At 54.3% G+C, this 14,157-nt stretch overlaps 1 protein-coding gene across 4 annotated transcripts; it reads right to left on the bottom strand.

Moving 5' to 3' along the window:
• Nucleotides 1-12,064: 12,064 nt before the first annotated feature.
• LOC309873528 (uncharacterized protein) lies at nucleotides 12,065-12,823 on the bottom strand (the record flags this gene model as incomplete). Of its 4 annotated transcripts, none has more annotated exons than XM_082749326.1 (2): nucleotides 12,065-12,316; nucleotides 12,404-12,823. In XM_082749326.1, the coding sequence occupies 2 exons, from the start codon at nucleotides 12,821-12,823 to the stop codon at nucleotides 12,065-12,067; spliced, it is 672 nt and encodes a 223-aa protein (XP_082605452.1). The 4 variants fall into 4 exon arrangements, with proteins under 4 accessions (XP_082605452.1, XP_082605453.1, XP_082605454.1 ...); XM_082749327.1 differs by having other exon boundaries at nucleotides 12,065-12,480; nucleotides 12,649-12,823; XM_082749328.1 differs by having other exon boundaries at nucleotides 12,065-12,544; nucleotides 12,749-12,823.
• Nucleotides 12,824-14,157: the final 1,334 nt, after the last annotated feature.

Below are 14,157 nucleotides of genomic sequence, written 5' to 3'. Positions count from 1 at the left end.
CGCCGCCGCCGCGGGGAGCGCTCGCTGGGGCCGGGGCGCGCGCACTGCGGGCGGGCACGCGCGCTCGCGGCGCGCATCCCACCCCGGGCTCGGCGGGCGCGGCCGGTGCGGCTCCGGCGCGGCTCGGGCTCCGGCGTCCGGGCGGGGGGCGCGGAGCCGGCTCGGCCGCCGCGCTCGGCCGCGAGTGACAGGCCCGGGGCGGAGGGCGGGGCCGCCGGCGGGGATGAGGTCATGCCGAGCGAAAAAGGCCCTGACGTCACCTGCAGCCAATCAGCGCGCGCGGCTCGAGGGCAGGTGACGTCAGCCGGAGCGGGGCCGCGGGTGCAGATCAGAGGCGGCGGCCGCGGGGGGGCGGCGGGCCGGGCGGGCCGCCGCCCTCCGCCCTCTGCCCTCCGCCCCTCGCCCTGCACCGGCTCTTAAAGGGACCGCACGGCGTCCCTCCCGTGCCGCCGGGGGCCCCCGCCTCCGGGAAGCCTTCCCGGCCTCGCGCCCGGCCCCGCCGCCCGGGGAAGCCGGGCCCGCGGCGCTCACGCCCGAGGAGGGGCCGGCTGCACGGGTCCCGGCGCGAGGACTTTCTCTCCGCGGCGGCCGGGTCCGAGCTGGCGCCGCCTCCCGCGCCCCCAGCCTTTGTTCGCGCGGGGCCTGCAGGCCCCGAGGGGCGCTCGCCAGCCTCGGGGGCCCGCGGGGCGCTAGGCCCGGCCGGCACTTCCCCTGCAGCACCCACGCCGACCCTTTCCACGACCCGCGGGGGTGGGAAGCTGGGTTTCCGCGTCGCTAGGCAGGAAACTGGAAGCCCAGAGGTTAGGGGGTTTGCGTCGGGTCACACATCTGTTCTCTGGGAGTCCCCAGTGCAGCGCTGTCCCTGAGCTTGTCCCCGAGCTGGTCCCCGAGCCAGATCCCCTCCAGCCCCTGGCGCTTGCAGGGAAAAACCCCTAACCAGCGCTCATCGGGGTCCACTCTGACCGCGTGTGTTCTCCCCACCCCCAGTGAGGGGCTGCCCCCAGGCGACCTCGGTGCGCTGGGGACCGGGCGCTGGGAGTCCAGAGCGGGCACAACATAGGTAATTACACCTTGAGCAGGGCTGGGCCGGAAACAAACAGGGGCCAGACACAAGGGGGTATGCGGTCTGGAGGCCACCCCAGGAGGTGACATGCAGGCAGTGAGGGGAGGCTGTGGAGGCACCCAAGGTGCAGGAGGGACCGCCCCCCCCCCCAACCCCCAGGCAGGAAAGACTTGGAGGAGGCCAGGGAGCAGAAGCCAGCAGAGCCAGGAAAGGAGATGCCCTCCTGCACTACTGATTCACCAGGTACTTACTCCGAGCGAGCGCCTTCTGGGGCCAGCCCTGTGCCAGGCACTAGGGGGTTAGCTCTGAGAGAGAGGATAAAGACCCCGGCCCATGAGCTGATGGGAACCTTTGAAAGTAATTATTGGGGGGGGGGTGACTAGACAGCTCTGATGTTTCTAAACCCCCTCCTCTAAGGCCCCCTGATGGTGAGTGAGGGTGATCTTTCTTCCAGCCTGGAGTCCCCTGGCCTTGGCAGGTCTCCCAGGGCCTCCTTGGGGCTCCTAGAAGGGCTTCGGCCCCCAGGGAGTGCAGCCCCTTCCCTTGGAAGGAGGGAGCTGGGAGGCAACTCTTAGCTATCCCTGGTTGACTGAGGAGTCGGAGAAAAGGCACACTCAGGACCCCAGAGCTCTGTGTGGGCCTGCGGGAGGGCACTGGGCTGCAGGCGGGCACTGGCTGGGGTTCTGGGGGCCCCTTTCTGGTCCTCAGTTCTGGAGAGCAGGCACTGTCACCTGTGACCTCCAAGCTTCGCAGAGGAGGTGTTTAGGAAATGCCTGGGGCCTCCTTCCTTGCTGGCTGGAAGAATGTCAGGATCTTTGTATATGGGGTGCGTGGGGGGGGGTGTTCCTGGCACAGAGCCAAAGTCACAGACAAACAGGCCTGTCCTGGAAGGAAGCGCTGGGAACCCAGGGGCTATTTGGGGGCTGGGGCTGGGGCTGGGTCCTTCCTCTTTCTCTGTCCCGCGCTGGAGCCTGGAGGAAGAGGGCCCTGCGGAGGAGAGGTCCTGGCCGGGGCAGACCCTGAGCTCGAGAGATGCGCGTCCAGGTCAGTGCTGGGTGGGGCCGTGCAGTGGGGCCTTGCTGCGTTTGGCCCACTCCTGTCTGAAAAGTGGTGTGCCCTCGGAAGGGACAGGAGGATTCTGGCTGCGCCTCAGATGGGGCCAGGTGGCTGCAGGGAACACACCCGACCTTTGGGGAGCAGAGACAGAGCCCGAGGGCCTGTGATTGACAGAAGTTGGGAGGTTGTCAGTCTTTAGCTGAAGGAGCTGGCCTTGCTCCCTGTCCAGGCCCAGGATGAGCCCAGGAAAGGAGGAAGGTGGATGGTGTCCAAGTGGGTTCCTCTTCTGCTCAGCTCAGAGATGGCCAGGGCCCGCAGGTGGCCTGGGAGTGCCCGTTGCCCCAAAGAAGGCTGGTGGGGCCCTGGGCAGCTCCTCTCTGAGCCTGAGCAGATGGCAGTAAACGGAGGGGCAGGTGATGGTGGCCTCTCTTCCTTCTGGAAGCCAGAGTAGGTGAATGGGTGGGGGTGGCCTGCAGCTTTCTGGGGCTCTGCCTGGCCAGGGAGCCGTGTTTGGGCCATAATTATTTTATGATCCTGTCACTTCTCCTGGGAACGAGCACTTACAACCTGGAGTTTTCCAGCGGTGGGGCCAGGGTTAGGGAGGTACTGTGGTTTTCCAAGGCCACTAGCTCTGTCCTAGGTTCTTCCCCTTCCCGGGGCTAAATTCCCTCCCCTGGCTCTCCTCCAGGACGCCGAGACTCATGCTCCAAGGGGCACAACGTGGAGGGGCGGGGGCGACTTGGGGAGGGCTGCGGTCGGAGCCCCGGGTGGTGCGTGGAAGGGAACCCCTCACGGGGTCTCCAGCTCCCCAGCCAGTGGCCCCCGTGTCATGCGGGGCCAGGTCCAAGTACGGCTGCCCGCTGGGTGATCGCGGCTCCGGGGGTCCGCGCTCCCAGCTGTGGAGCAGCACCCTGAGCTGGGCGGGTCGCGTCCGCCCCCGCGGCGGGTGCGGGAGTCCGGCAGGTGCGGGCGCAGCTGGAAGGTCGGTCCGTGCGCGCCCCCTGCCGCCCGGCCGCGCCCGACCAGCCTCGGGGACGGTGCCCAGGGCGGGCTTTCCTTACCACAGTCTCTCGGCGCCAGAAGTGGGGTCCGCTTTTTCATGCTCATTTGCAACTCAGCGTTTCCACCGAAGACTCCCGCTAAGCGCGTATCCATGGCCTTGCTCTTCCCACGACCTCTTTTTTTTTTTTTTTTTAAGTCGTCATTGTTAACAATAAAATGCCCATCGCCCTTGTCCAAGGAGGTGGGCTCGGACAACTGTGTGCCCCCGTGTTACCACCACCCTCGTGAGGGCTCCAACGTTCCCCGCACCCCGGGAAGTTCCCTAACCCCCTCCCAGCCAGCTGTCCCTCACCTTCTGACCTAGCAGTCAGCGCTGCCTGTCCCCGAACTTCGAACTTCGAACTCTGCAGACAGGGTCGCCCGTTTCTTCAGCTGCAGGAAGTGCTTTTCGGGTTGATCTAGGGACCTGCTTTGCCACCACCAGGTGGCACATGTCCGGGTGGTGTCGCATTTTAGGCACGTCCATTGGTATTTGAAGGAATTTTCTGGAGTTATATGGAAGATTATCTCCATATTTTGGCTATTAAACGACCAGCACAATGGGCAGCACCTTCTCTGTTTCTCATAACACATTAAAGATGATTTTCTTTCCTGGGTTTTAATCATGATCTAGAAAAAAGCCAAAACACCCTGAGAAACACGGAGGATGCTGTAACAAACATCTAGCTCCTGGACCCGACCATGTCAGCAGTTTTCCAGTTTTGATTCAGGTTAGAAAAACAACAGTCTGCATCCTGGGGGCTCCCCAGGTCTGTCCTGGCCCGTCCGGAGCCCAGGGTCAGGGTGCCGGCTGTGTTCTGGCCTCTGTCTGTATCAGTGAACGGTCTTGCACACAGCCCACGATCGGATCTTGTGTGCTTTTCAATATTCATGGATAAGTGTCACAGCACAACATCAGTCCTTCGATTCACTTTTTCCGCCCATGTTCCGGCCTGTTTATCCTGGTTGATGCGGGCGAGCCTACGCCATGCACGTGAGCTGCTGGCCGGGTGGGCGCTGAATGAGCAGACCCTCACTTAGCCATTCCTCTACCGATGGACACGTAGCTTGCTTGCAAGTTTTTTGACACGCAGCAGTGTTGCAAGGAACGTTCCGGTCACTAGCACTGTGTGAGTCACGGTTGTCCCCAGCAGCTTGTGTCTGCGCCACCCGTGACTGTTAGGAGCCCGGACTCCCGGCCCCCACTCAAGTCTGCTAAGCCAGACTCTGTGTTTTAACAAATTCAGAGGATCTGTATGCACATTCAGTTTCTGGTTTTTCCCTTTTTTGCGTCATTTTATTTAATTACCGTGTAGTAACCCTGAGTCATTGACTTTTTTATTGTGATAAGATACGCATAATAGAAAAGTTGCATTTTAGCCATTTTTAAGTGGACAGCTCAGGGGCGAGCTGCACTCACACCCTGTGGAACCATCGCCAGCAACCCTGTCCAGACTTCGTCGTCTTGCCAAACTGAAACTCTGTCCCCGTTAAATGCTAAACCCTGTTGTCCCTGCCCCGGCCCCTGGCCCCCACCATTCAACTTTCTAAGTCTGTGAATTCGATTCCTCCAGGATTCATGCGTGGAGTCCTGCAGGATGGGTCCTTCGTGTCTGGTTTCTTACACTGAGCGTCGCGTCCTCCAGGTTTGTCTGTGCCGTCGCGGGCGTCAGAAAAGAAAAATGAAATCTCCTTCCTCTTTAAGGTGGAATAGTATTCCAGATTTTGCGTATCCATTCCTCTGTGCACGAACTCTTTCTTGGGTTGTGTCCACCTTTGTCTACTGTGAATAATGCTGCCGTGAAAATCTGTGTACCAGTATTTATTTTTAGAGATTGTGTTTATTTACTTGAGATAGAGCGAGAGCAAGTGAGAGAGAGGGAGAGCAGGAGCGGGGCGGGGGGCAGAGGGGCGGGGGACGGGGGGCAGAGCGAGAGGGAGAGGGAGAAGCAGACTCTCCACTGAGCAGGGAACCAGACGCGGGGCTCGATCCTAGAACCCTGAGATCGTGACCTGAGCCGAAGGCAGAGGCTTAACAATTGAGCCCCCCAGGCGCCCCAGTGTACCAGTATCTGTATGAGGCTCTGCTTTCCACTCTTTGGGGGATATACCCCGATGTGGAATGACCAGACCCTGTGATGTACATGTTTAACAACTCAGAAACCATCCGACCGTCTCCCACAGCAGCTGCTCTGTTTTCAATTTCCACCAACAAGGCCCAAGGGTCCCAGTTTCTCACCATCTCAGCCAACTTGACTCTTTTGGGTTTTGACACCTACTTAGATTCAAGCCCATCCTCATAATCAGGGTACAGGACTGCTCTGTCACCCGAAGACTATCCCTCATGCTATTTCTTTATGGGGACACCCTCCTCCCCCTCCTGCCCCTTGGCAGCCCCTGGTCTGTCTCCATTGATATTGTTCCGTCCTTCTGAGAAGCATCAGAGGGACGGAGTCGCGCCACATCGAAACTTCGGGCACCCCGAGGCTTCGGTCTCATCCAAGTTGCTGGGTGTGTCCGTAGCTCGGTCCTTTTTACTGCTGGGAAGTAAATGGTGGCAAATTTAGAAACAGAGCGTACCCAGGACTTGCTGACAGGCACTGGGGGTCTTTTCAATTTTTGGAGATTATGAATAAAGCCGTTACAAACATCCCTGTGCAGGTTTTGGGCTAATAGAAGTTTTCATGTCTCCAGAGTAAGTATGCAGGCGTGTGGCCGTTGGGTCACACGGTAGGTGCAGCTTTGACTTACAAGAAACTGCCGTTCGTAGATCAGTCTTTGAGAGATTCTGTCCCAGGGCTTTTGGGCCAGATCTCTCTGAGGTGTGTGCCCAGAAGTGCGGTCATTGGGTTACAGGCTACGCTTGCCTTTAGCTTTCCGGACGTTGCTGAACTGCTCTCAAAGCGGGAATACAATAATCGCCCGCCGGTGGGTTGTGAAAGGCCCGTTTTTTAATGACCTCGTCAACATTTGGCCTTGTGGGCGCAGCTGCATTGAACTGGTAGCTTAATTTGGAGAACACTGTTGGCTCCCCTCATCCACACGCAGGTTTGGCTTTTAAATGTCCCATGCCTGTGAGATACACTTCTACTTGCCTTGTGATTTCTGTTGCTGTCGGGAAGGGCTGTCGGTAAAATCCTCGTTTCCGATGCCTTGTCACTTGCTCGACGGCTCTGATCCAGCCTTCCTGAATTCCCTCATTTCGTTCCACCAGATTACCTGTCAACTCACGTGGACTTTCCAAGTAGACCATCACACATCTGTGGGCCCCACACTTGTTTCTTTCCGAGGCCGACGTCACCCATTTCTTTTCCTTGTCACGTTGCATTGGCTAGTGTCCCTCCATCATAATGTCAGATGTCCCTGGGGACCATAAGAGTCTCAGCCTGAGCTGCCTGCAAAGCAGCCAGAGGCAAAGCTGAGCGCCGGTGCGGCTGTCGAAGGGTTGCCACAAAGGAAGCCGGAGTGCGGTGGGGGTTTGTCTACTGCAGGCTGCTTGTCTACGCAGGCCAGCCCTGGGAGGCCTCATGGAGACACCGCATCTCAGGGCAGTCTTCATGGAGGAAGAAGGGAGAACACTTTATCCTCCTGTGTTCTGTTCTCGTAGATGAGAGCTCACTTCACGGGGAACCGACTTTCCTGAACTTGCACTGTGTGTGAAATCAGCTCTTTTAGGAGGCCACTGGAGGGCCCGGAGCTTCGTGGGTCCAATAAAGTTGGGGCAGCGTGCAGAGTCTCCTGGGACTCCTGTTGCTGAAGGTCAGACCTGGGGCTGGCCCTGTCTGGAAGCAAGGCGAGGGACCAGGCTGGTGAGGGGCCAGCGGGCACTGGGGGGAGGGTTGTTACAAGCGGGGTCCTGTAGCCATCCTGTTAACCAACTTTAAGGAGACTATTCTAGTTTTCCAATCTGAATGAGCCGTTCTCCGCCCCTGGCCACAAAGCTGTCCTCCGGGAGGCTCCCTCCACCACCACTGGGTGACTCCCCTGGCCATCAGATTTGACACAGACACGGCGATCTGCAGCGTCTGGCCATTGTACACTTGCCCGGCCACGAGACCTTCGTCTCCCTGCGGCCGAGAGACCTCAGCCCCATGCCCATCCCCTTCCCTGCAGACCATCGAATGAGGACACAGGGCTACGAGTCTGGGAGTAGGGGTGCCCACAGAGGGATCTGTTCTCAGGCAAACACTGGCTCTCAATTCCTTGGGCAGAGGGCACCTGACCTCCATGAGGATCTTGCTTTGAGGCAGCCCTTTTGGTTTGAAAGGTGCCTGATGCCCCCTTGGGGCCTCCCATGGCTCCGCACGTGGCCCACATTTCTCGGTGCCTCATGTATTTGCTCTCTGGGAACCTGCTCTTTGAATCACCACCTCTACCGTGTGGTACGGCCATGGCTAGGTCCCTTGGGGGGTGTATTCGTGCTCCTGTCCACAGTTTGCGTAACACTAAGGAGACTGCATGGTTTGGGGCAGGGGACACCTATCTTTATCCAGGACATTTTAGGCCCTAAATCTTCACAGCCTCCCAGGGCTCAGGACCTCTGGGGCTGACAAGGTGGGATGCTCCTTATCGGTTCATCAGTCGTTGTCAGGTGAACAGCTTGCCCTCGGGATGCCTGTCTGTGGCCAACATGGCCCATCGCGAGCAGCCTCAGCGCTCAGGCTTCGGATGCCCCCCCCATGGCGTCTGTGGGATTTTATCAGTGTTGAGGCTATCTCTCTGGGTTGGCCCTACTGTGAGCATTAAACAGAAATGCAAATTGCATGTCTGCAGAGTGGATTGTGGGTGATGCCTGCTTGTGGCCAACACCTGGGAGGGCATGACCTTTGCCAGTCCCTGGACATCCAGACCATCTCTTTTCCCTGGCCTGTGACCCGGAGGGCTGGCTGGCTCCTCTCCTGCTCTCTGTAGGTCTGTGTCTCAGGACTTCGTGGGGGTCATTGCCCTCAGGGATGATTGTGGCTGTCAGGAAAGGGTGCAGCTATGCTCTCTCCTTGGAGACCGGAAGCTCTCCCGGGCCCTGTGCTGTAGGAGAGCCAGCAACACTCATGGCCCTACTTGGGTGTCCCTCAGCCTCTGACCATGGACTCTGCTCATGTTTATTAGCAGTTGGTTAAGTATCCATTTCTTCCACCTCTACTTTGTTCCTTTCTTGCTTCTTTTTTGCTTTCTTTTGGACTTTATTCATTCAATTTCTCTATTAGCCATCCGTTGAGTTCTATATTCCTGTACTAGTCTTTAGTGGTTATCCTAGAGATGATATTTCGTGCCCTTGACTTATGTTTTTTAAAGATTTTATTTATTTATTTGACAGACGGAGATCACAAGTAGGCAGAGAGGCAGGCGGGTGGGGGGAGCAGGCTCCCCGCTGAGCAGAAAGCCTGATGCGGGGCTCGATCCAAGGACCTTGGGATCATGCCCTGAGCTGAAGGCAGAGCCTTTAACCCACTGAGCCACCCAGGCACCCCCATGTCCTTGACTTATTATAATAAACTACCAATTCGTAGTCTTATGACTTCTGAACAAGGCAAGAACCATGAATCTGTTTAATTCCATTTATCCTCTATATTTTACTTCCAAAAATGTTAAATATCTTACAGGACATTAATATGGTGTTTTAAGCAGTTAATTTTCTTTTGTACTTACCCACATATTTGCAGTTTCCAATGCTCTCTGCTCATTCCTGAAGTCCCATGCTTCACTAGGGGGTTCTTTTCCTCCAGCCTGAAGAAATTTCTCTCTTATTTCCTGTGGTATAGATCTTTTGGTGATAATGTCTCTCATCTGAAAACAACTCTATTTCAGTTGCATTTTGAAGATTATTTTCGTTAGATGTAAAGTTCTAGGTTGGCGGGTATTTTTTTCTTTCTGCTCTTCCATGTCTTCTGGCTTCTATCACTTCTATTTAAAAATCAGCCGCCACTCTTATGGTTGTTCCTCCAAAGATAACCTGTTCTTTTTCTCCTGTTGCTCTAATAGTTTTCTCTTGATCTTTGGTGCTTGGAAGATTTCCCATGGTATGCCTCCCTGTGGTTTTCTATTTATTCATTCTGCCGTGAGTTTGCCCAACTTCTTAGATCTGTAGATTCATGGTTTTCAACAATTCTGGGTAAATATTATATCATGTTCTCTTTGTACGGCCTTCACTCTATTATTTCTTGCTCTCCTTCTGGGAGTCCAAAGCAGGTTTTAAGCGGTTCCCTGTGTCTCATGTTTTGTACTCTTTCTATTCTCTGTGTTTATTCTTTCTTTGCTTCAGTCAGGGTATTTCCCATTGGTGTATATCTGTGTTCTCTAAACCTGGTTTCTGTTGTCCAACCCGCCCAATGAGTCATTAGTTTTAGGTAGTTTAGATACTGCATTTTTCAGTATAAGGATGTTCTTCCATTGAACGTTTTAAAATATATTCTAATTCTTTGCTGAAAAAGATAATCTTTTCATCCATTTTGCTTACCTTTTCCTTTATTTCGTTTGACATATTTATCATAGCTATTTAAAATTTATGTTTGCTTACTCCAGTATATGGTTTATCTGTGGCCCTGCTTCTGTTGTTCATTTTCCTCTCCATTATCGATCACATTTTCCTGCCACTTCCTCTATCCAGACTTTTTGAGTGTGTGCTAGATATTTGTATAAGAGGGCTAGGGAGGATCTAGTTGATACCATCTAATGGGGCACTTGGCCTTTCCTCTCTTATCCTGGTAAGGCAAGAAGCTGAACACTCCAATCCAGTAGAGCCTGGGCTGGGTTTGGGCTCACTGTGCTTGTGAGCCTTCTAGGTGTGGCTCTTCTGGTGTCTGGTGAACAGCCTAGGTCCTCTCTATCTCCTCAGGGCTGCAAGGCTGTGGGGACCTCTGTACTTTTCCTCAACTATTTTCAACTTAGCTCTTTAATTTTCTTCTCAGTCAACTTCAATATTTGGAAAATGTCTTATGGGACATGTGTCTTGTGTCTGAGGCAGAAACGTTTTTCTCTAGAAGGACATTGTGCGCTAAGTACAATGAGGTTCAGGACATTTCACTTCACCTGTAGAAGCCTCAGGTAAAGTTTTGTGGCTCTCATAGCCCTGGATTTAGCAAATGTCCCCATTTTCTACACCAGCCCTGGCGGCGATGGCAAGTTCTGTGGGTTTTCTTTCTCCCTGTAGAGCCCCTCCTCTGGATCACATCTGATGATCAGCCCACACCCGGAAGTGTCTAATTCCCCAGTGGTAGAACATGTGGTGGTTGATCCTCAGTGCATCTCAGAGAGCTTTCTCTTGTGAGACTTATTTTTTTCTGGTCCTTCCTGATTCTACAGTGCCCTAATATTATATATGTGTTCCACTTTTTACAAATTGTGATAAAATACACACCACATACAATTTGCTAGCATCTTTTACTCTATGGGTTTTGAAACTAGTTTGGCCTTTCCTAGTTGCTGCAATAGGATTGTCAACCTTCCATAAATACTACATTCCCTCTAGAAGTGGAAAGCTTTTATGCATCATCATAAACCTTCATAGTTGAGGGGTTAGGAGGGTGGACTGAGAAACGGACTATTTGGTTTTCAGTCCTGGCTCTGTAGCTCTCTACATTTGAAGTATGGACAAGGTGTTACTATCTTGTGGTTGCCTCATGGGGGAAGGATCAAGTCTCTACCCCAAAGTGGTGCAGATATGAGACTGATGACACTGCGCATACACCAAGAGGGTAGGAAAAGGTTTATTACTTACCTAGACTCTGGGTGAGCAGGGCAGACACCCAAGCTGGTTTGGAATGACGAGTGAAGAGAGGAATGTGCTTTTGTTTTTCTCATGGTTAGGGGTGGGTGTAGGCTTAGGGTTCCCATACAGGCTAGAGATTGAATGGTTTGAACATCCCTGCCAGTGGCAGTGGGCTTTCTCATTGGCTGCCTGGCTGTGGGGAGCCCCTGAAAACTGTCAGCGGCCCAACGTCAATGATGGCGCTGGGCTCCTTATTGCACGTAGTCTCTTTGTGCTTCATTTTACATCTGTAGGCCGGGGCTGCTGCAAGCATTTGGTGTGTAGCACACTGCCAGATCCACACAGGAGACAGTTGGAGGTGATTTCATTTTGGTAAGATTGCTTTAGGAAAGACAACAGGGCCATGCCTACCTCCTCAGCATGGAGCCCGGAGGAGGCCGGCTGTCCATCAGGATGGAGTCCATCTCAGATGGCTGCTTTACCATGCCTGAACTATGAGGAAGGCGCTTTGTCAGCAACCTATTTTACAGGTGTGGAATAGGTTCTGGGAAGAATGATTGATTCAAGGCTTCTCAGCTAGTCAGCTGTAGGAAACACCCCGAGTGTTTGCAGATGGGGGGCAGATCAACATTTGCCAAGGGCACTCTGGGAGCCTAGGACAGGGGGCCTGTGAGCAGGTCCAGGAACTGAGCGTGGGCAGACATGTTATTCCAGTTCACCTCCCCCTCCCACCAGAGAGATGGAAACATACACACATTGACACAGTGGTGGGGTTTGGGGACAATGGCTTTATTAGATGCTTCAAAGACAGATAGCTGAGAAATTGGTGCCTGCAGACCGAGCAGAGCTGAGGAACCCTTGTGCTGCCCCTGCTTGGACGTTCTTGCTGCAGAAGGTGCTGAGCAGGCAGGGCTTGGGGTGCGCCACTTCTGCAGGTGCCTGGGGAAGGGCTGCAGGTTCTGGGAAAGGGGAAGTCTTAGAAGTCATTCTTGGATACAAGTGTCCACTGTATTTCCTTGGAGGAAATCAAAGAGAAATGCTCACAGTGGGCAAGGGAGGAGGGTGGATGACAGAGTACTGGGTTGGAGGAGAGTCTGGATCAGGCATTCAGGGAAAAGGCAGATATGGCTGTGCTGGAATCCATGACTCTGACCCGGGATGGCCCTGCCTTTGGTAAGAGTCCCTGTGAAAATGGAAAATCAGATCTTGCACTGGCAGCAAACAGGGACACAGCAGCTGGACTGAGAGCAACAAGGTTTGCAGCAGCTGGACTGGGAGCAGCAGGGTTTGCAACAACTGGACTGGGAACAGCAGGGTTTGCAGCAGCTGGACTGGGAACAGCAGGGCTTGCAGCAGCTGGACTGGGAGCAGCAGGGGACACAGCAGCTGGACTGGGAGCAGCAGGGCTTACAGCAGCTGGACTGGGAGCAGCAGGGTTTGCAGCAGCTGGACTGGGAGCAGCCACAGGAGCCACAGGAGCCACAACCCCCTTTGGAGCACCCACATGAGCCACAGCTGGAGCAGGAACAGGCTGGCACACAGCAGCACACGGGCTTGCAGCAGCAGATGGGCACACAGCAGCCGGAGCTGCAGCCCCCACAGCTGGAACCACAGCCTCCCTTGGAGCCCCCACAGGAGCCACAACCCCCCTTGCAGCCCCCACAGGAGCCACAGCCCCCCTTGCAACCCCCACAGGAGCCACAGCCCCCCTTGCAGCCCCCACAGGAGCCACAGCCTCCCTTGCAGCCCCCACAGGAGCCACAGCCTCCCTTGCAGCCCCCACAGGAGCCACAGCCCCCCTTGCAGCCCCCACAGGAGCCACAGCTGGAGCAGGAACAGGCTGGCACACAGCAGCACACGGGCTTGCAACAGCACACGGGCACACAGCAGCCCCCACAGCTAGAGCCACAGCCCCCACAGCTGGAGCCACAGCCCCCGGAACAACCACAGCAGCCCATGGTTCTGGTGGATTGAGGGTGGAGCAGGTCAGAGGAGCAGGTGCAGAGGACAGGTGCTCAGGTGTGGGGCCTCCTGGGCCAGGAGCCCTTTATATACACCTGCCCCAGTGTGAGGTGTGATGCTTCCTGGTTCTTGTTTGTGCTATGTTTAGGATCTCCCCTCCTGTTTTCCTCTAGACATCAGCCTCTGGTGTAAAGTCTATGTGCCATTAGCTGCTATTGGCTACTCGTTGGGACCTAGCCCCTCCCAGAATCCATGTCTAGACTTGAGGGAGTTCCCCATCCCTTGCAAGGGTTCAGCTCATTCCCTCTAACTGCAGAGTCTCACCTGATTAACAGTGGTTTATTTTAGCTGTACAAGGGGTATACGCAATAACACATCAAAAAACACGTAAAAATGCCCAAGTTATGAAAACAGTAGGAAGATGGGTGAATCCCTGTCCACACCTCTTCCCGCATTGTTTCCTCCTACCCTAGGCAAGTTCCTGAATCGGAAAGTGTTAGTCCCATGTGGTCTTCACATGCTTAATAAACATATTACGTGTGTTCTTGAAATATTATTTTGCAGGCTTTAAACTTAGTATAGTAAGTGGTAATGCACTACTTTTCTCCTGAAAACTGCTTTTGCAAAACGCAGTGGTTGTAGTAAAGAGATTTCTCTAGGTGGTTTGTACGGCTCTAGTTAACCTATTTTCTTCCTGAAGCTACAACCATCGATTCATCCCTTTACCCATTGTTGGACCTTTTGTTTCCTTTCTTTTGCAATTTGACAGCTTATGCCACATTCCTGCCTAAAAGCCCTCCTGCACTTTGGAGTGGAGGGGCTTGGGCTGGGCTGCTCTTCACCCTGAGCATGGGTGGGAGTCCCTGTTCTCCACCCACACTCACCATTGTCCCCTTCAGTGCATGCCAGTGTGTTATTGTGAATTAATCTCATATTCTTATTCACCACAAATAATGAGAAAATCTAGTGGGAAATAAGTTATTTAAAGTGTGAACAAAACATTACATATCTAAGAACTAATTGATAAAGAATGCCTGAGACTTCTGTGGGGAAACTGTAAAAATTTTTTTCTTTCCTTTTTTTTTTTTTAAAGATTTTATTTATTTATTTGACAGAGTGATCATAAGTAGGCGGGGAGACAGGCAGAGAGAGAGGAGGAAGCAGGCTCCGCGCTGAGCAGAGAGCCCGATGTGGGGCTCCATCCCAGGACCCTGAGATCATGTCCTGAGCTGAAGGCAGAGGCTTTAACCCACTGAGCCACCCAGGCGCCCCTAAAAATCTTTTTCTTTCTTCCTTCATTCCCACCCCTCTTTCCATCTCTCCTTCTCTT

Source organism: Mustela nivalis (assembly GCF_964662115.1).
Source record: "Mustela nivalis genome assembly, chromosome: 9".
NCBI lineage: Eukaryota > Metazoa > Chordata > Mammalia > Carnivora > Mustelidae > Mustela > Mustela nivalis.
The sequence above is the reverse complement of the archived record's forward strand: the minus strand, read 5'-3'. Positions and strand labels throughout refer to the sequence as shown.